Here is a 22,388-nt window from a genome sequence, read left to right on the forward strand (position 1 = left end):
CCCCAAAAAATGGAGATTCAAATTCTCACACAGTGTATATTCAGCTGTACTGCTAGTGCGTCGTATATCAGGCAGCCACTTTCTGCCACGTTCATAGTGTTGTGTTATACCACAGGGCCAGAGTTGGGGTTCAGTGTCTCCCCCCAAAAGCAAGTCATCTTTCAGGCAAGCTACGTGTCAGCAGGGGAAGGTGGGGCAAAAGAATGTGAAATCCATGATTGGTTAATTTAAATGAAGAACATTTTTGGTAGCCAGACGTGTCCTTTTTTCGGTCAGTATTGAACCAGCAGCACTGAACACTCTTTCTGAAAGCACACTGACAGCAGGGCAATCGAGGTCCTGTAATCCATATTCTGGCAATTCAGGCCAGGTGTCTAGTTTAGATGCCCAGTAATCAAAGGGGAATGACCTGTGAGGGAGAACATCGATAAGTGCGGAAAAGTAGTTTGTAACCATACTGGACAAATGCTGTCTCCTGTCACTTTGAATCGATGCAGCTGTCCCTGTCGTGTCAGCGGTCATTGCGAAATCATTCCACAACCTTGTCATAAAACCCCTCTGTCCAACGCCACTTCGGATTTCTGCACCTTTAGCACCTCTGCCATGTTGCCCCCTGCAGCTCGTGTGAGAACCATCACCGCCGCTGTGTGCTGGGAATGCCTGAACCAAACGGTCTACAAGAGTTGCTTGTTTGGTAGCCAATATTTGACCTAGGTTCTCATGTGGCATGATATTTTGCAGTTTTCCTTTATATCTTGTATCCATGAGGCAGGCCAACCAGTTGTCGTCATCGGTCATCATTTTAACAATGCGGGGGTCCCTTTTTAGGATACGCAAGGCATACTCAGCCATGTGGGCCAATGTTCCAGGTGTCAATTAACTGTTTCTGCTGGGTTGAGGACCACTTTCTTGCAAATCAACATCACAAGTGTCCCGCAATAAACCTGTACTAGACCTTGCAATGCCACCAGTTTCTATTGCCACCTGAGAATCATCCTCCTCCCATACATATTCATCCCCATCATCCTCCTCCTCATCCTCTTCGTCTGCCAATTCGTCCTGGACAGTTCCCTGAGCAGACAATGGCTGACTGTCATCAAGGCTTCCCTCCTCCTCGGCTGCAGACGCCTGCTCCTTAATGTGCGTCAAACTTTGCATCAGCAGACGCATAAGTGGGATGTTAATGCTTATGATGGCGTCGACCACTGCACACCAGACAACTCCATGTCTGCCATCCAAGTGCCTGCCCGTGTATCCTCCCACAAATTAATTACAGCACGCCTCTGTTCGCACAGCCTCTGAATCATGTGCAGTGTGGAGTTCCACCTTGTTGCAACGTCGATTATTGGGCGGTGCTGGGGAAGATTCAGCGATCGCTGATGGTTCAGCATACGGCTGGAGTGTATGGGCATCCGGCAGATGTGCGAGCAAAGTCTTCGCACCTTCAGGAGCAGGGCTGGTAACTTTGGATAATTTTTGAGGAAGCCCTGCACCACCAGGTTAAAGGTGTGAGCCAGGCAAGGTATGTGTTTCAGTTCTGAAAGGGCTATGGCAGCCATAAAATTCCTTCCGTTATCACTGAATACCTTGCCTGCCTCAAGATGTACACTGCTCAGCCATGACTGAGTTTGTTGCTGCAAGTACTCCACCAGTACTTCCGCGGTGTGTCTGTTGTCGCCCAAACACTTCATTTGAAACACAGCCTGCTGACGCTTACCACTAGCTGTTCGATAATGGGACACCCCGTGTGCAACACTGGCAGCTGCAGGTGGAGTGGTAGGGCGACTGCGCCCTGTGCACGAGCTTTCGCTTCTGGAGGAGGAGGAGTGGCGAACGCCTTATGCTAACTGTTTCCTTAGACTGTGGGATAGGCTGAACTGTCCCACTATGGCTGCCCCCTGTGGACCCTGCATCCTACACATTAACCCAGTGCGCCGTGATGGACACGTAACGTCCCCGGCCATGCCTACTGGTCCATGCATCTGTTGTGAGGTGCACCTTTCCACTGACTGATTGCCTCAAGGCATGGACAATGCAGTCTTTGAAATGCTGGTGGAGGGCTGGGATGGCTTTTCTCGCAAAGAAGTGGCGACTGGGTAGGTCATAGCGTGGTACTGCGTGGGCCCTCAGGTCTTTGAAAGCTTCGCTTTCAACCAAACGGTAGGGCATCATCTGTAATGAGATTAGTATAGCAATGTGGGCGTTCAAATCCTGTGTACGCGGATGAGAGGATGAGTACTTTCTTTTCCTAACGAGAGTCTCTTGTAGGGTGAGCTGGACTGGAGAGCTGCATATGGTGGAACTAGCGGTGGTGGTGGTGGTGGACATGGCGGATTGTTTGGTTGGGCCTACTAACGGTGTCTGCCGCTGATTGTTGTTCTCCTCCACTGAACAAACCAATGCCGCCTGTTTACTCCTGTTACCAATTTTTAACAGCTTTTAGCCTACTTTTTTTATTTTGGGCCTATATCTGTGTTTCCTCCTCATTCCTGCCCATTGCCCAGCCACTGCAAGATGAGTCTGCTGGTACATTGACACAGACCACTACATTCCCCTTGCACTCTACACAGCCTGAATCTGACCCTGCTGAAACTCAGGTTCCCCTTCCCGCATACTATACCAACTTACATGGGGACAAAGAGGAAGGTGCAGATGAAAGTGCAGGTTCCTTCAACAGGTGGGGGGGGCATACTCATTGGCGACGTCACTGGCACAGGGCCCCTCATAGTACGCAAAAGTGTCTCTGCCGGTGGGAGGCGCCCCCGCCGTCAATCACAACGCCGTACTTTGAGGGGCCCTGTGCCAGTGGCAATGCGAACGAGTGTGCCCCCCCTGCTTGCTCAGGATCACAGCACTTGCAAAGTTGAAATACTTACCTCTCCCTGCTCCACCGCCGTGACGTAGTCCGCATTTCCTGGGCCCACAAAAAACTTGAGCCAGCCCTACTCCCCCCACAACTGTTGCCAAATGACCCCCAAATTTTCAATGGCTATTATTATCCCATAGAATGTAAGTCCGCAAGGACAGGGTCCTCTCCCCTCTGTACCAGTGTGTCACTGTAAACCTGTTTACTGTAAATGATATCTATAACTCTGTGTGTAACCCCTTTCTCATGTACAGCACCATGGAATTAATGGTGCTATATAAATAAATAATAATAATAATAAGGTAAATTAAGATTGACAAGCTTAAGTAACAAGTAACAAGAATTGATGTTTTTGGCATTAAAATGGGCACTGTAGGTGTTTTCCAGTCCTCCACTCACTGCCGACTTTGATTCTCCATTGACTTGCATTGGGTTTCGTGTTTCGGTCGGATCCCCGACTTTTCGCAATAATCGGCCGATTTCACCCGACCCGACTTTTTACAAAGTCGGGTTTCGCGAAACCCGACTCGATCCTGAAAAAGTAAAAGTCGCTCAACTCTACTTGCGACCACTGTTCCCGGTCACGGGAAGGTTTATAGTAAGTGTACAGTAACAATAGTCATGACAGGGCAGTAAAACCTGTCCTGAAACACAAGTGTGCACAGAAGAAGCCTCCCCTCCCTCCCACAGAGCAAGTCCCAGGTTGGAAGGAGGAAGTGAGTACAGTATCGCAGCCACCGCACCTCAGCGCTGCGCACACGGGCACATCTATGACAAACACTCACACTTCTCTGTAGCACGCTGTCCTCTAGTTCCCCCCCGCGACACAACGTTTTGGATGATTCCTACAGAAGTAACGAACGGCACCGGAATGAACCATGATGGGGGTCCAGGGGAGCCCCCTATCTCGCCAAATCTAGGCAGTGGTCGGAAGAGACTGAGCGTAGGGGAGCTGCGACTGTACTTTGAAGCTCGGTGCGCAGCGGAGCGGGACGGGCAGAGGGAGCCGCGGCGCCGGAGGAGGATGGGCAGCGGGAGCTGGCACAGGAGCAACGGGGAGGTGTGCGAGGAGCCGAGAAGAGGCAGCTGGGACCCTGCGCGGAGGACACAAGTGATCCCGCAGCTGCTGGTGACCAGTAGTGAGGAGCCGCAGCCGCCCCCCAGCCCCGCGGCGCCGCTCCTAGATGTGCCCGGCTGCTGGCACGGGATGAGGACGGAGGGGCTGCTGAAGCTTGCCAACCGGCGGCTGTCCGTGTCCAGCACGTCCCTGTCCTCCACCGGCTCCTCGTCTGCCCTGGAGGACTCGGAGGACGATCTGCTCAGCGACTCCGAGAGCAAGAGCCAGGGCAATGTGGACCTGGAGCACAGCGAGGAGCAGAACCTGGTAAGGAGCCTGGCAGTGTGCCCCCCGGGGCCGGGGGAAGGGGCGCAGACAGGAGGCACAAACTTTCAGGCACTGGCTGAACGGCACAGGGCTCAGGAAAATGTTTGGAACGGGGCATGACTGGGTGCCACACTGTCCTGGAGTTTACCTGGCGCAGGGACATGACTGGGTGCCACACTGTCCTGGAGTTTACCTGGCGCAGGGGGCATGACTGGGTGCCACACTGTCCTGGAGTTTACCTGGCGCAGGGGGCATGACTGGGTGCCACACTGTCCTAGAGTTTACCTGGCACAGGGGGCATGACTGGGTGCCACACTGTCCTGGAGTTTACCTGGCGCAGGGGGCATGACTGGGTGCCACACTGTCCTGGAGTTTACCTGGTGCAGGGGCATGACTGGGTGCCACACTGTCCTGGAGTTTACCTGGCGCAGGGGGCATGACTGGGTGCCACACTGTCCTGGAGTTTACCTGGTGCAGGGGCATGACTGGGTGCCACACTGTCCTGGAGTTTACCTGGTGCAGGGGCATGACTGGGTGCCACACTGTCCTGGAGTTTACCTGGTGCAGGGGCATGACTGGGTGCCACACTGTCCTGGAGTTTACCTGGCGCAGGGGTATGACTGGGTGCCACACTGTCCTGGAGTTTACCTGGCGCAGGGGCATGACTGGGTGCCACACTGTCCTGGAGTTTACCTGGCGCAGGGGGCATGACTTGGTGCCACACTGTCCTAGAGTTTACCTGGCGCAGGGGCATGACTGGGTGCCACACTGTCCTGAAGTTTACCTGGCGCAGGGGGCATGACTTGGTGCCACACTGTCCTAGAGTTTACCTGGCGCAGGGACATGACTGGGTGCCACACTGTCCTGGAGTTTACCTGGCGCAGGGACATGACTGGGTGCCACACTGTCCTGGAGTTTACCTGGTGCAGGGGGCATGACTGGGTGCCACACTGTCCTGAAGTTTACCTGGTGCAGGGGCATGACTGGGTGCCACTCTGTCCTGGAGTTTACCTGGCGCAGGGGTATGACTGGGTGCCACACTGTCCTGGAGTTTACCTGGTGCAGGGGCATGACTGGGTGCCACACTGTCCTGGAGTTTACCTGGCACAGGGGCATGACTGGGTGCCACACTGTCCTGGAGTTTACCTGGTGCAGGGGGCATGACTGGGTGCCACACTGTCCTGGAGTTTACCTGGTGCAGGGGCATGACTGGGTGCCACACTGTCCTGGAGTTTACCTGGTGCAGGGGGCATGACTGGGTGCCACACTGTCCTGGAGTTTACCTGGTGCAGGGGGCATGACTGGGTGCCACACTGTCCTGGAGTTTACCTGGCGCAGGGGCATGACTGGGTGCCACACTGTCCTGGAGTTTACCTGGCGCAGGGGCATGACTGGGTGCCACACTGTCCTGGAGTTTACCTGGTGCAGGGGCATGACTGGGTGCCACACTGTCCTGGAGTTTACCTGGTGCAGGGGGCATGACTGGGTGCCACACTGTCCTGGAGTTTACCTGGCACAGGGGCATGACTGGGTGCCACACTGTCCTGGAGTTTACCTGGCGCAGGGGCATGACTGTGTTCCACACTGTCCTGGAGTTTACCTGGCGCAGGGGCATGACTGGGTGCCACACTGTCCTGGAGTTTACCTGGCGCAGGGGCATGACTGGGTGCCACACTGTCCTGGAGTTTACCTGGCGCAGGGGGCATGACTTGGTGCCACACTGTCCTAGAGTTTACCTGGCGCAGGGGCATGACTGGGTGCCACACTGTCCTGGAGTTTACCTGGTGCAGGGGGCATGACTGGGTGCCACACTGTCCTGAAGTTTACCTGGCGCAGGGGGCATGACTTGGTGCCACACTGTCCTAGAGTTTACCTGGCGCAGGGACATGACTGGGTGCCACACTGTCCTGGAGTTTACCTGGTGCAGGGGGCATGACTGGGTGCCACACTGTCCTGAAGTTTACCTGGTTCAGGGGGCATGACTGGATGCCACACTGTCCTGGAGTTTACCTGGTTCAGGGGGCATGACTGGGTGCCACACTGGCCTGGAGTTTACCTGGTGCAGGGGGCATGACTGGGTGCCACTCTGTCCTGGAGTTTACCTGGTGCAGGGGGCATGACTGGGTGCCACTCTGTCCTGGAGTTTACCTGGTGCAGGGGGTATGACTGGGTGCCACGCTATCCAGGATTTTGGCCAGCACAGGGTGCATGACAGGGCGCCACACTGTCCTGGATCCTGGTTGGCACAGGGTGCATGATTTATTATGACAGGCAGAATAGAAAAGGTGCTGAAGCTTTCTGAGTGGAGCAGTGAATAAGTTCAGGAAGTGTCCAAAGGTGTGTGATTGGCGCAGGGTAGTAGGATAGAGGATTAATGTTAGGGCATAACCCAGTAAATCCTGCCATAGTGGCACCACAGGGGCTGGATGACACATTGAATCTGGCAGCATTAATGCAGTGTTTTATCATGTCAATAGATTGTCATAGACAATTAGAGGGGTTTTCAGTGGTGTGATTTTAGTGGGTGAAGGGATTGAAATAACATGCACCAAGTATGAACCAAACCAGTGGAAAAAAATGATGACAGATAATTTTTTCAAATTTTTAGATATGTATATCTTTTATTTCATGGCAAGAGCAGAAAAACAATTTAATATTAAAAATAGTATTAATAAAATAATATTAAAACTGTATATATGTATATTGCTCACGGGCACATATCAAAAAATATATATATACATATGTTTATATAGTACAATATATGATTGCACAAGGCTGGTCTAAATTTTTTATATATATACTGGATACCCGATAAGTATAATCAATGTCAAAAAAACAAAGTAGGGATCATATGCGACATATAGTAAAAAATTTTTTTGATAATATAAAAACCAAAAGTGAGAGTGTGTAAAATATTATATATATATATATATATATATATATATATATATATATATATATATACATATACATATACATGCATACACACATATAAAAGGTGTACTACACATAAAAATTAGTATTACATTTTTTAAAACTCAAAAAAGTGCAAAAAAAAGTGCAATTAGCCAATAGAATTTGATTCTAGTATAAATACAGATCGTGTATATTACACACAAAAAAAGTGCTGTATGCACATATGATCCAATACTACTTACTTATAAAGCTGGGGAAAGTATTTCCAGGACCGCCAGGTGTTTGATAATGTGCACCCCGACACGTGTTTCGGACCCAAAGTTCCTTCGTCGGGACGTCCTGACGAAGGAACTTTGGGTCCGAAACACGTGTCGGGGTGCACATTATCAAACACCTGGCGGTCCTGAAAATACTTTCCCCAGCTTTATAAGTAAGTAGTATTGGATCATATGTGCATACAGCACTTTTTTTTGTGTGTAATATACACGATCTGTATTTATACTAGAATCAAATTCTATTGGCTAATTGCACTTTTTTTGCACTTTTTGCACTTTTTTGATAATTTTAAAAAATTTAATACTAATTTTTATGTGTAGTACACCTTTTATATGTGTGTATGCATGTATATGTGTATATATATATATATATATATATATATATATATATATATATATATATATATATATATATATATATATATATATAATATTTTACACACTCTCACTTTTGGTTTTTATATTATAAAATTTTTTTTTTACTATATGTCGCATATGATCCCTACTTTATTTTTTGACATTGATTATACTTATCGGGTATCCAGTATATATATAAAAAATTTAGACCAGCCTTGTGCAATCATATATTGTACTATATAAACATATGTATATATATTTTTTTTTATATGTGCCCGTGAGCAATATACATATATACAGTTTTAATATTATTTTATTAATACTATTTTTAATATTAAATTGTTTTTCTGCTCTTGCCATGAAATAAAAGATATACATATCTAAAAATTCGGAAAAATTCTCTGTCATTTTTTCCACTGGTTTGGTTCATACTTGGTGCATGTTATTTCTGTCTTCTTAGGCTACTTTCAGACATAGCGCATTTTTGAGCGCTATTTTGCGGGCGCTTTTCAAAAATGCGCAATGTCATTTTCGTCTGCCGGCAAAGTGAATGAGAAATTCACTTTGCCGTTCAGACACACCGCAAAAAAACGCGGCGCTTTTGTCTGCAAACACGCCGGCGTAAAAAGAATTGACATGTCAATTCTTTACGCAGCGGCGTGTCTGCGTATCCCCATAGGGCCCCATCTTACCGTCCACACACAGCGCCTTTGTCCTGGGTGTCGGCGTCTTTGTACGGAGGGGTTGACACCCAGGACCGGACGTGACGTCGGACAGGAAGAGGGAAGCCCCCGCCCCCCAGAGAAGCAGCATGGAGTCCAACAGAATGAGCATAAACGTGGGGCTGCTGATCGATTTGGTATGTGTGTGTGTGTGTGTGTGTGTGTGTCTGTGTGTATGTATGTGTGTGTGTGTGTGTGTGTCCCCATGCGACGCTAGTGCCACCATTGTGCTAAGTCGCCGTATGGGACTACTACTCCCATCCGGTATTAGGATGGGAGAGTTGTCCCTGTGTCCGGCGACTTAGCACAATTGTAAAGTTACACAAAACACCTACACACAATACACATACATGACACACAGTACATACAACACATAACATAGAGTATATACTCACCAACAGCACACTTGTAGGCGAAGCCCTCGATCCTCCAGGAAAAAATCCAAAAATAATAAACCAAATTCATACTCCCTGTCCGCAGAATCCATAAAACGAGTGTCCCACGCCGATCGGCTGCTCTCCGGCGATACACTGCCAGGAGCGAAGCTCCTAGCAGTGTATCGCGTACTGTTCCGGAGTTCAATGACTCCGGCGTCTCGGTTAACAGCAGTACAGCTGCGTTGAACTTTCCCACGCAGCACTGCCGTTAAGCGAGAGTGCCGGGGTCAATGACCGCCGGTAAACTCGCTCGCGCATGTGCAGTGACACACCGACAGGAACTATGGCTCCTGTCAGTGTGTTGCTGCAGCCGTGGAGAGCAGACATATCTCTGGATGTGTCTGTTCTCCATGGAAAATCTTGATACGTGGCACTTAAATATGTGGCAATTAAATACGTGACACGTGGCACTTATACGTGATACATGTCACTTAAATACGTGGCACTGAAATACGTGATACGTTGCACTTTGATACGTGGCACGTGTCACTTAAATACGTGGCACTGAAATATGTGGCACGTGGCACTTTGATACGTGGCACTGAAATACGTGGCACGTGGCACTTTGATACATGGCACGTGGCACTGAAATATGTGGCACGTGGCACTTTGATACGTGGCACGTGGCACTGAAATATGTGGCACGTGGCACTTTGATACGTGGCACGTGGCACTTTGATACGTGGCACGTGGCACTTTGATACGTGGCACGTGGCACTTTGATACGTGGCACTGAACTACGTGATACGTGGCACTGAAATACGTGGCACTGAAATACGTGATACGTGGCACTTAAATACGTGGCACGTGGCACTGAAATACGTGGCACTGAAATATGTGGCACTGAAATACGTGGCACTTAGGGAACCTGTCAGGCAAATCTACCCCCCTATCCTAACACTATACCTGTCCCTCCAGTGTGTATTGTATTCTGAGTCATAAAGACAGGAAATGACCTCAATGACTCTTTTTTTTTCCCCTTTTTTTTTTTTTTCAAACAAACTTTATTTTCAGTACACAATGCTGAAAAAAACGCAGCTGCAAAAAACGCAGCAAAAAACGCAGTGTGTGAAAGCAGCTGTGTTTTTTGCCTGCGTAAAAAAACGCAGGTAAAGCAGCAGCAAAATACGCGCGCGTAAAAATACGCAGCAAATATGCTGTGTGTGAAAGTAGCCTTAGTGATTTCACTAGATTGTTTGACACAGGTGGTGACCAGTTTTACTATAATTAATACTGATTGATGGGAGATCTGTCTATATATTAGCCCTCTATATATTAACTGGTTTTTCCTCTGTGTCTACTTTTGGGTGAAGGGATTGCAGTAGTACCTGATTTCTGGAGCCGGAGAGGGGCAAGAGGTCCCTTTAGTTTATACAATCAAGCCAGTTCAATCAAAAAGTTAATTTATTTCAGTTCTTCAATACAAAAAGTGAAACTCATATATTATATAGAGTCATTTCAGACAGAGTGATCTATTTCTAGTGTTTATTTCTGTTAATGTTGATGATTATGGCTTACAGCCCAATGAAAACCGAAAAGTCATTATCTCAGTAAATTAGCTTGAAAAATTATTTTAAAATCCGAAATGTTGGCCTACTGAAATGTATGTTCAGTAAATGCACTCAATACTTGGTCTGGGCTCCTTTTGCATCAATTACTGCATCAATGCGGCGTGGCATGGAGGCGATCAGCCTGTGGCACTTGTGCAGCGGTGTGCAGTGATGAGGCAGTGACCCTGAAAAAATCAAAGTAAAATCTCTTTTAATGAACAGTGTACTCACAAACAGAAAGTAAATCAGATCCTCCATATCGCAGCCGGGAAAAACAAAGACAGTCCTTGACCGGTTGCTGTGGGCGACTGCACCACCGTGTATGCTGAGGGTGCCAGACCCTTTGGCTGTTTGGCTCACATAGGTTTGAGCTCTGCAAAGCCATCTTCTCTACCTGCTTGCAAGACCAAAACTGTCACACCCAACCCTCTGCTGCAGGGGTTTCTACAAACAAACCTGTGGCCGTAGGCCACATGGAAAACCTGGGGCCGGGAAAGGAAATGGACCGCCCCACTACCATCCTGTAGTCCATTTAAAGGGAACCTGTCACCCCCCTCAGGTGTTTGTAACTAAAAGAGCCATCTTGTGCAGTACTAATGCTGCATTCTGACAAGGTGGCTTTTTAGTTACAAACGCCAGCACACGCTGAAATAAACAGTTATAAAATGTGCCCCCTCATACCCTGTAATCGTCCTGGGGGCGGGAATTTCCTTCCTAATTAGACGCAGCACAGCCGTCACTCCGGGCCTGTGCGCGCCGGGCGCTGCCTCCTCTTCCTTCCTGCATTATCGTCCCGGCACCTGCGCTGTAAGTACGAAGGGCAGCGCAACTGCGCATGCCCGGGAAAAAAACTTACAGCGCAGGCGTCAGGGACGATAATGCAGCAAGAGGAGACGGCGCCTGGTGCACACAGGCCCGGAGTGACGGCTGTGCTGCTACACTTTGAATATAGCTCCATTAATAGTGTCTACATGTGGTTGTTGCTTAAAGGGAACCTGTCACCCCTTCCCCAGGCGTTTTTAACTAAAAGAGCCACCTTGTGCAGCAGTAATGCTGCATTCTGACAAGGTGGCTCTTTTAGTTCTGGGTGCTGTATCTGCAGAAATAATCCATTTTTAGATTTGTCCTAAATACCTTTTCTTCAGTCCTGGAGGCAGGCCTTTCCCCCCTGCTGCAGACGCCACACAGCCGTCACTCAAGTCTTCTTGGCGCCGCCTCCTTTAGCGCTGTTTTGAAATGAGCCGGCGCCTGCGCTCTTTTGTTATGCCTTGGGCAGGTGCAGTGAGCGCTGCCCGTCCTCATATGCAGTTTAGCTGACTGCGCCTGTGCGGCCGCCCTGCCTGTGAATCCCAGCCCCGCAATGTGAATAAATCAGAAGACATTGCGGGGCTGGGATTCACAGGCAGGGCGGCCGCACAGGCGCAGTCAGCTAGACTGCATACGAGGACAGAGGACGGGCAGCGCTCACTGCGCCTGCACCAGGCAGGGGAAAAGAGCGCAGGCGCCGGCTGATTTCAAAACAACGGTGAGGAGGAGGCGGCGCCCGGCGCCAAGAAGATGCGAGTGACAGCTGTGTGGCATCTGTAGCAGGGGGGGAAAGGCCGGCCTCCAGGACTGAAGAAAGGTATTTAGGACAAATTACAAAACTGATTATTTCTGCAGTTACAGCACCCAGAACTAAAAGAGCCTTGTCAGAATGCAGCATTACTGCTGCACAAGGTGGCTCTTTTAGTTAAAAACGCCTGGGGGGCTGACAGGTTCCCTTTAAGTTGATTGTGGAGCTGTCGAATGTCGGACTCCCACTGATCTGATATTGATTACCTTATCTATCCTGTGGATAAGATCCTCAATAAGTTGTGAGCAGACAATCCCTTTAATTCAGAACGTACTAAGGTGTTTTCTAAACCAGACATCGCCTTTAACATAAAAGGCATACAGCAAACACACAGCAACAGACTCCCCAGGTGTATTACGAGCACGTCTCCCCAGTAGTTGCAGCATTGTCTTACCCCTTCTTCCCAGGTTGTGTTTGGGCACTGTATTGGCTCACTTTCCCACAAAGATCACAGCAATGCTTTTTTCCTATTAGTTTTACTTTTCCCAAATTTTACCAGCAGTGGACACAAAAGTTATCCTCCCTCTCTCCCCCTCTCCATGGTGCTTGTTGCTGCATGTAATATGGGTCCCTATATAGGTCTCTTGCCAACCGACCGCTTGCTAAAGTGTACAATACGTTCATAAAAGTGTTAGTATGTCGAGGAAAAGTCCTGAGCAACAAACCTATGGGATTTTATTGTAGAATACGGCCCATATTCCCACTTCAGAATAAACTGCAGTGCATGACTAATGTGAAAAGTAACTGAAATAGTGACAAGTTGCAACATCAGAGGACGTTACTATGTGTCGTGATGTAATGTCTCTACTCAGAAGTATCTTCTCTGCATCATTGCATGCTAATGGCAGCACTGTGAGATCATTACTGTAACTGCACTTTGTTGTATCATAAACCATTATTAGACCTGATTGTATGTGTGTTCCGAAAAATCTAAAAGGAAAATTACCAGAAATGTGATTTAAGGGGTCCTTTACTGTACAAGAACAGTCCTTCTGGATGGATTCTAATTCACTAGTGCACTAATTTACTGACCTGAGGTTTCTCCCCTTGATAACACTTCCGGCTTGTGGTGTCATTGTGTCAAATCGTACATAACTGTAATTATACTTAGCCGCTCGGATCAGATTGGAATTTAAAGAGGTTTCCACAACTCATAGAGCGATGACTTATCGCTAATAGGGATGGATGAGCAGACACTTGGAAATTCGGTTTCTGGTACTCTATCTGAACTTTATTTCAAAGTTCGGTTACCAGAACTGTACCCGAACTTGAAACAGAACCCTATTGAAAATAAGGGGGACCCACACTGTTGAACTGGAAAAAAAAAATCTCTCTGCAGCTGACTATCCATGGAGCTCTGAACATTACAACACACTTTCGGGGAGAAGTCCGTGTTCGGCATTTAGCGCCGACGCTAATTGTTCGATATGAACTCCGAACTTTTAAGCTCAAGTTGACTCATCATCAATATCAGTAAAGATCTGACTTCTCAGGTTTAGTGCTCATTCACACAGCCGTATTTTTAGTCAAGGTGCTGCCCGTGGAAAAAAAAACACTGAACAAATCTGCGTGTGAAAAAAATGGCAGCATGCACTAGTTTTTTCCGTAAATCGGATGAGACTCACCCATTCAAGTCTAAGGGTGAGCAAAAAAAAGCAGATGTCATACGGAGCCACAGTTTAACATCCAACTAGCAAACTGTAAATGGTCCTGTAAATGATTAATAGCTGCTAGCTGCTGCTGTAAGAAAAACAGACTACACTGATGACAAGTGGAAAAAAATTGTCCCACGTTTCTGGATGGGATTACACGCTGAACAATTTTTTATTTACTCATGTGAACCTGCCCTTAAGGTAGCGATTCATCCCACATTAAAAAAGCAGTGCTAGGACCCTACTACACTAGAGTTGCATTCTGTGATGGGGGTCCCAAATGTTAGATCCCCAGTGATCATAAAGCTTATTTGACTCTGATGCCATCAGTTTTTCAGATAGGAAAACCCATTTAAAGAGGACCTGTCACCAAACCAAAAGTGACTGCTGTTTGCTCCTCTGAGTATTCTTTTTTTTTTTTCATAAAAAAAAAAATCCAAAATACAGTTCCAAAGATAGGAGCTTTATTCAGTGTGCTACTATGCTAATTTTTAGGGCCCTTACAAAGGAAGGGGCATAGCTCACTGGATTCTCCGGGGAGTGTGTTTAGGCCGCTCTCCATTATTGCTTGGTAAGCAACGCCTGCTTGGCTAAGACCATAAAACTATGTGCACACATCGTCTTTTCCAGACAAGCAAATCCATTTTTTTTGTGAAATGTCTTTTTTTAGTGTTTTTTTTTTTGGTAGTTTCCTTAGTGTTTTTTCAACGTATTTGACTGCCAACAGGTTTTATGTGCCTTTTTCCATCATTTTGGGTCATGACACTTCTTTTAAAGCACCACTCCAGCGTTTTTTTAAATCGCTTTGTTAGGGATCATGTATGTGAGTGTAATGCATGTAGTCACATAGTCTCCATTTTCAGCCCCAGTCCAACACGATGTAACTGTGACAGGTCAAATCACACAGTGGCTGCTGTGTGAAGCGGAGGTCACTTTTTAAAATCTTCTCATTGCAAGTCTATGGGAATTCAGAAGGACTGTAGCCTTGATCTGAGTCCTATAGACTTGAATTGAGAAGAATGACTACTGTAGCACACAGCGATCTGGCGGGTTATAACGGCTGTTATGTGAAGCTGGAGCAGGGCTGAAAACAGGCTAAGACGCCGGCCGGTAAGTATGAGGCTACATGCATTACACTTACATACGTGATCCCTAACAAATGGAAAAAAAAACTCTGGACTAGTACTTTAGCCGCCTTGCGTTTTTGGAAATCTGGAGCTTTTAAAAGACACTGAAAAGCCAAGACATGAACACAAGGTCATTTTTACATAAAAACAAATATTGATATTCCTTTTTCATTTTTTGAGTGGACACACTTCAAATCCATTTGAAAAAGATGTTGTGTGAACATATCCTTAAAGATAGCACTGAATAAAAAGAACAATATGATGGATTTAAAGAAAAAAAAAATGGAATAAACAGGGGAGCAGTGAGATAAAATAAGAGAAAAAAATTGCCACTTTTGGCCTGGTGAAATACTCAAGCTACTTACTGGTAGCGGTGTTTTTCAGGAGCCATGACAGCACAGACGAGACAAGAGAGGGGATCCGCCCTTCAGGGACAGGAAACCTACAGACATAAAAGGGCGGTACCTCTCTCCCGCCTCAGTTGGATTACAGAGCATGAGAGGACCACCCCGGTTAGTTAGTACATAAATAATTTATACATTTCACCCGTGTGGCTAAACTTAAAGACAGATTTCTATATAAACCAGTGATGTCAAGCCATAATAGTATATAGGGAGGGAATATAAGGGTGCTGTCATGGCTCCTGAAAAACACCGCTACCAGTAAGTAGCTTGAGTATTTATTCAGTCGCCATGACAGCACAGACGAGAGATTTACAGAGAAAGAGAATTCTAGGGAGGGACTACTGCTTCCAGCACCCTTCTACCAAACGTGAGATCTGAGGAGCCACCCAGGTCTAGTCTGTAATGATTAAAGAAAGTAGATGGAGATGACCATGTGGCCGCCTTACATATGTCCTCAATCGACACCTCCGATCTTTCTGCCCAGGACGACGCCATGGCTGGAGTAGAATGGGCTCTTATACCTTCCGGAACCTCTAGGCCACCTGCTGAATAAGCCAAAGATATCCCTTCCCTAATCCATCTACCTAAGGTGTTCCTAGACACCCTAAATCCTTTTCTGACTCCCTGAAAAGACACGAATAAAGAACTATCCTTCTTCCAAGGGTCTGTTACTGTAATATATCTAAGCAGACATCTTTTAACATCTAATGAATGAAGTTTGAGTTCTTTCTGATTTGTGGGATTAGGACAAAAAGTGGGGAGATTTATCTCCTGCAGTCTGTGGAATTTTGACGCTACCTTTGGAAGGTACATAGGATCAGTTTTTAATACTACTTTATCATCTCTAAACTGAATGTACGGAGGTTGTCAAGAGAGGGATTGTAGGTCACTTACCCTCCTTGCTGATGTGAGGGCGACTAACAGCGCTGTTTTAAAGGACAGAACTTTTATAGGAGCAGAATCAATTGGCTCAAATGGGGCTTCAGTCAGAGCTGTAAGCACCAAGTTTAAATCCCACGGGGCTACTCTTTTTCTAACCATGGGTCTCGATCTAGCCGCTGCCTTGATGAATCTAGCGATCCAATAATTGCTAGCTAAATTACGATTGTATAGCGCTCCCAAGGCTGACACATGGACCCTAAGGGTGCTTGTAGTAAGACCCATGTCTAGACCTCTCTGCAGGAACTCTAGAATCTTAGTAATACAGATCTTTTGGCCAATCTCTAATCCTGAATTAGCCAAGAATTTTTTCCATATTTTAACATAAATATTTGTTGTAGAAGGCTTCCTGCTTCTCATTAAGGTATTAACTAGTTCCTGCGAAAAACCTCTCTTTTTTAGTAATGCCCCTTCAAATTCCACGCCACTAGATATAAATTGGACACTCGTGGATGGAGGATTGGACCTTGTGAGAGAAGGTCTGGAAGTTCCGGGAGAATCCAAGGCTGAGAAACGGACATCTTCCTCAGCCAAGGAAACCACCGCCTCCTGGGCCAGAATGGCGCTATCAAAATTATTCGAGCTTTGTCCTCCCGTATCTTCCTCAGAACTAACGGAATCAAGTTCAATGGAGGAAACGCATAGGCTAGATTGAACTGCCATGGGATTAAGAGTGCGTCCACTGCGTACGGGTTTTCTCTGGGGTTTAGGGAGCAAAACCGGTGAGTCTTTTTGTTTTCTTTGCTGGCGAAGAGGTCTATGTCTGGACACCCCCATAGAAGTCTGATCTGAATGAAGACGGTCTTATTTAGAACCCAATCTCCTTGTCTGAGTTTCGCGACTTAGATAATCGGCTATGACGTTGTGTTTTCCCCTTATATGAAGAGATGTGTGTGACAGTAGATGAGCCTCTGCTATCTGAAAGATACGACCCGCCACTTCCATTAATGATCTGGACCGAGTTCCCTCCTGATGATTAATGTACGCTACTGTTACCTGGTTGTCTGAGAATAGCCTGACGTGTCGGCCCTGTAGGGACATAAGGAAATGACTTAGAGCTCATTCTACTGCTAATATCTCTTTAAGGTTGGAAGATAAGGTTTGTTCGGAGTGTGACCAACTCCCCTGGACCCACATATCATCCATATGTGCCCCCCAGCCCTTAGGGCTGGCATCTGTCGTCAATGCTCGAGATATATTATTTGTCCAGGGAACACCTGTACGCAGGTTTGGTATGTGTAACCACCAACGTAGGGATTGTATAGAAGATTCCGACAGGGAAAATTTATTATCAAGGTGGCTATCTAACCGACAAGTATTGTACAGTACATCCCACTGTAGGACTCTGGTGTGGTACTGGGCCCAAAGCACCGCTGGGATGTATGACGTGAGTGAGCCCAGCAGCGACATTGCACCTCTTAATGTGACTGTTGGATTATTGACTACTTTGAGTGTTTGTCGATGAATTTTTTCTACCTTTGCGTCTGGCAGACGGCATTCTTGTAACCGCGAGTCTAGGATGAGCCCTAGGAATTCCTGTACTTTTAACGGTTGTAACCGTGATTTTTTAAAATTAATAATCCAACCTAAATTCTGTAAGGTTGAGATTACTTTGGCTAGTTGGGTTGAGCAGTGTGAATCTGAGTGTCTTACGATCAACAGGTCATCCAGATATGGTACCACTAGAATATCCTGTTCATGAAGATGCGCCATGACTTCCACCATTATTTTCATAAACACACGGGGGTTCACAGCAAATCTATGTTGAAAGTTCTATATCCCCCTCAGTGAAACTGCTACCCTTAAGAACTGTTGGTGGTCTATATGTATGGGAACATGATAATAGGCGTCTTTCAAGTCTAAGACGACCATGAAACACTTGTCAAATAATAGTTTTATTGCTGTTTTCACAGACTCCATTTTGAATGATTGAACCAGTAAGAATTTATTCAAGCCCTTAAGGTTGATAATAGTACGAAAAGAATTGTCTGGCTTCTTAATCAAGAAGAGGGGGGAATAAAACCCCTTACCTCTTTGTGCTTCCGGAACTTTTACCAATACGCCTTTGCGTTGAAGCTCTTGCACCTCAGATTCTAATGCCAGCTGTTCTGTAGGTGAAGAACGGATAGGCGTTAAAAGAAACTTATTCTGAGGAATTTCATGAAAATCAAATTTTAGCCCTGACCTAATAATGCTTAGGGCCCATGGACTATTGGAAATCTTTATCCAAGCCGGATAGAAGGCTAAGAGCCTGCCTCCCACCCGGTCCGTCAGTCATTGTGGTTTTTGTTGTCCCGGAAGGAGTTGAACATAAATGCTCTACCTCTTTTCTTACTGGTGTCATATCTGGGTCTATCTCTGTTAGATCTTGTACGGTCAAACTATCTTCTGTTAGTACCCAGTCTATAGAAGGGTCTACCCAGGTAAGGGAAACGCTTTTTACTATCCCCTGCTTTTTCCAGAAGCTCATCCAGAACTGGACAGAACAAATGTGCCCCTTCACATGGAATATTGCACAGTTTTGACCTGGCCTGCATATCGCCCGGCCAACATTTTAGCCAAATGGCCCTACGGGCTGAATTAGAAAGGGCCGCAGATCTGGCCGCTAGTTTTACAGAGTCTGCCGATGCATCCGCAAGGTAAGCTGCTACCCCCTGGATCATAGGAAGAGAGGCTAAAATCTCATTCCTCGGAGTCTTGTTCTTAAGTTGATCCTCTAAGCTGTCTAGCCATACCATCATAGAACGTGCTGTACAGGTGGCTGCACTTGATGGCCTGAGAGCCCCCGCTGATGTTTCCCAAGCTCCCTTTAGAAACACATCAGCTCTCCTGTCCGGCGGGTCCTTTAAAGTTCCCAAATCCTCAAAAAGGTAGCGAGGATTTCTTGGAAGCCTTAGCCACTGCAGCATCGAGTTTTGGGGCTTTTTGGGGCCATGCAGAAGATGCCGCTTCCTCAAAAGGATATCTCCTCTTAAATGATGGGGGAAGAGAACCTCTCCTCTCAGGTTTCTTCCACTCTCATGTGATAAGAGAGCTCACTTTGTCTACCACTGGAAAACATCTGCGAGCTTTCCGGTCTAGTCCCTTAAACATGACATCCTGCATAGACTTCTCTGATTGGGTTTCTTCAATCCCCATGGTATTATTTACCGCTTTGACCAGTCGGTCTATCCGGTCAAAAGAAAAACAAGAATGACTTGCTTCAGTGTCAGAAGATGATGATGATGATGATGACTGAGAGGAATCTGATCTTATCTCTCCAGAGTCACTGTCCTCAACAGAAATTGGGGATCTAGGCTCTCTTCCTCTACTTTCTCTATCCTGAGACAGGGATTTAACTGAACCCCTGACCTCTTGTCTGATCATGTGCCTTAGGCTGGATGTGAAGTCTGGCGTCTCCTCCGCTATTAAACATTGAATACAAGGTCCACATAGCTTCTTTATGTGGTCATCCGGGAGCAGAACTCCACATTCAGCACACTGTTTATGCTTAGACTTAGTGGACCGTTTTTTCCCCTGATAGACAAGGAGAGAGGGAATATAAGGGGAGACACACATCACTAAGTGAACTTTCTCGGGGATCCTCTCAGCCGGTGTATCATCATTACGGCTTGAGGACTTTCTGGCTCTAGATCTTTGACCCGATCTGTCTCCTGCCGGCCGACTACTGTCACTAGATCGCCGATGGGTATTCCTTACATGGGGATTCTCCAAAGGCTGATCCTGCTACTCTAGCTGTACTGGCTCTTGCTCCTGTGACTCCATTATGGATAGGAAGCATGTGTCACTCGCCAGGATTCCTTAAAAAGCCGGCTTCCCCCTTAGGTACCTCCCCCAGCTGGGGTCAGCAGGTTCTTCCAATCTTATCATTTGGTACACCTGCCTTTTGGGAGGCCCCCTCCCCCCCCCGAGATCGCCCCCCCAATCAGACCTCTGCCTCCCGACTGCTGCATCACCTGCACATTCCAACCGCGTCCCTCCTGACCTGTTATCCCGCCGGTCATCTGTGACGTCTCGCCTGGATCTTCCTCCTGTTCACCGCCGCGGCCCGTACTGCGCATGCCCAGCACATCATCAAGCGATGCCACTCGCGAGGGACCGCCCCTTCCGGCACGTCACTTCCCCCGCCTGAATCCCCGGTCTGTGTAACGCTGGCTTGTTATCACGCCGGCATGCGCCCGATATGCGCGGCATGCCGGCATGCGCCTGATCTGTGCGGCACGCCGGCCCGCGCCTGACCCCGCGTCACGCCTGACATGCGCATGCGCCACACCGGCAACCCGACGCTAGCCACAAGCGCAGTACAGGGTCAGACGGTCTCGGAGAGCAGGGTCCCCCCATGGCTATACATACTGGTACTGGAAGAGAAAAAGATGTCCAAGTCAGCACTCCCCATGGAGGCTGCTTTTCCCTGCTGCTGCTCACCCCCACAGCCGTCTGTGGTGTGGCACCTCCAGTACATCGGATACTGACCGCGGAAGGGGCCCTCCCGCTTCCTGAACCGGCCTGCCGAGCCTGGGTAACTCTTCTTGTCTTCACCTTCTTCTTTAAGGTAAGCCTGCAGGGTCCCCTGTCAGGGACAAGAAACCAACTTAGGCGGGAGAGAGGTACCGCCCTTTTATGTCTGTAGGTTTCCTGTCCCTGAAGGGCGGATCCCCTCTCTCGTCTCGTCTGTGCTGTCATGGCTACTGAATAAAGGTCCTCTTTAAAGGGGTTGTCCAGGCTTATTGTTCAAGTCTGCAGTCATTCTGTGTGACTTGTGAATCTTCACAGCGATCACAGCGTGCAGCTTGCGCCAACTAGATGTGCGTGTTCTTGCTCAATACAAGTGAATTGAGGCCGCACATGTCTAGTTGGAAGGTGACTGGAAGTATTCATAACACTTGCTTGGCTGTCTCAATGCCGCTTTCTCCCAGTGCCATCTTAGTGGAATCCTGACAGTGTGTACAGTGAGGATTCACAAGTCTTCAGTCACAAAGAGTGACTGCAGAATCGAGCCTCAAGTCTGGACAACCCCTTTAAGCACTTTAATGTAAAAATTCTGGATATTACTAGCTACTCCCTTCTATATTCTTTATGATACAGTATTGGCGGCTAAGTTCATTCTAGTTCGGTCTGTGCCGGCGCGGCGTCTAATAATATGTCACAGGCCGCTACTGTTCAAATATTTGTTATCTGACAGCTTTGAATGTCAGGGAACTCCTCAGCGGCACAGACATTTCCATTCTATTTGTATACAGTGAATATCTAAGTGTGCACTTGACAATCTGTTGCCTTTATACCACTGCCAATTCTGGAGGGATTAGAGCATCTCATGTTAACATAGCAAAATCAGAAGAGCAATATAATAGATCTAGGCTGCTGCCGTGAGTGTGGAGAAGTGCCGTCACACAATGTGATATTGGGGGACCGTGTGTAGGATCAGTTTTTTTCAATAAAGACATTGTAGCAAATTCTCCTCTCTATATAGAACCCCTTGTAAAGTCTGGAGACCATCCTTCAGTTTGTACTTGCCGGTGATCCAGTTCTAATTGAGGACTGTCATGAACTTACATTGGTACGGAGCTGTTATACTGGCTTCTGTGTTTTATAGGTCACTGCCATGTTGCCACAAAGTTCTGTAGTATATGTATGTTGTGAGTTCCCTTCATCCTCGTCTTGCACACTACAGTGATTAGCTTTTTGGTTGTGGGGAATAACAAAGCATGACTAGACGTCCATTTATTGCAATAACTAGGGATGAGTGGACATGTGAAAGTTCTGGTTCTGGTACACGACCAGAACTTTAATCCAAAGTTCGGTTCTGGTACCCAGAACTGTACCCGAACTTGAATCAGAGCCCAAACCTTATTGAAAACATAGATGACCTGAACATTAAACAGGAAAATTTTCTCTTGTCCCCAGACTTCTCCTGGAACTCCGAACATGAAAACAGACTTGCTGGAGAGGTCCGTGTTCAATGTTTATCAGCAAACACTAACTGTCCAGTGCAAACCCCGAACTTTTAAGTTTGGGTTTGCTCATCTCTAGCAGTAAGTACTTGGTGGCCCTTCAGTCCCGAGAGCTGCGATAACAGACATGTGAAAAGGGGACGTGAATTGCAGACATCCCTTCTAGCAGGAACGTTCACCATCAGGCATCCTG

At 47.2% G+C, this 22,388-nt stretch overlaps 1 protein-coding gene across 1 annotated transcript in view; it reads left to right on the top strand.

The window, feature by feature from the left end:
• The first annotated feature begins 3,609 nt into the window (after window positions 1–3,609).
• The window catches only part of ITPKA (inositol-trisphosphate 3-kinase A), a 161,721-nt gene continuing 142,942 nt past the window's right edge, over window positions 3,610–22,388 (top strand). The window contains exon 1 of the mRNA XM_077262500.1: window positions 3,610–4,250. Coding sequence (XP_077118615.1) covers window positions 3,705–4,250 — 546 coding nt within the window. The 5' untranslated portion in view covers window positions 3,610–3,704. The remainder of the gene's footprint in view (window positions 4,251–22,388) is intronic.

The sequence above is a fragment of the Ranitomeya variabilis genome, chromosome 1 (genome assembly GCF_051348905.1).
Source record: "Ranitomeya variabilis isolate aRanVar5 chromosome 1, aRanVar5.hap1, whole genome shotgun sequence".
NCBI lineage: Eukaryota > Metazoa > Chordata > Amphibia > Anura > Dendrobatidae > Ranitomeya > Ranitomeya variabilis.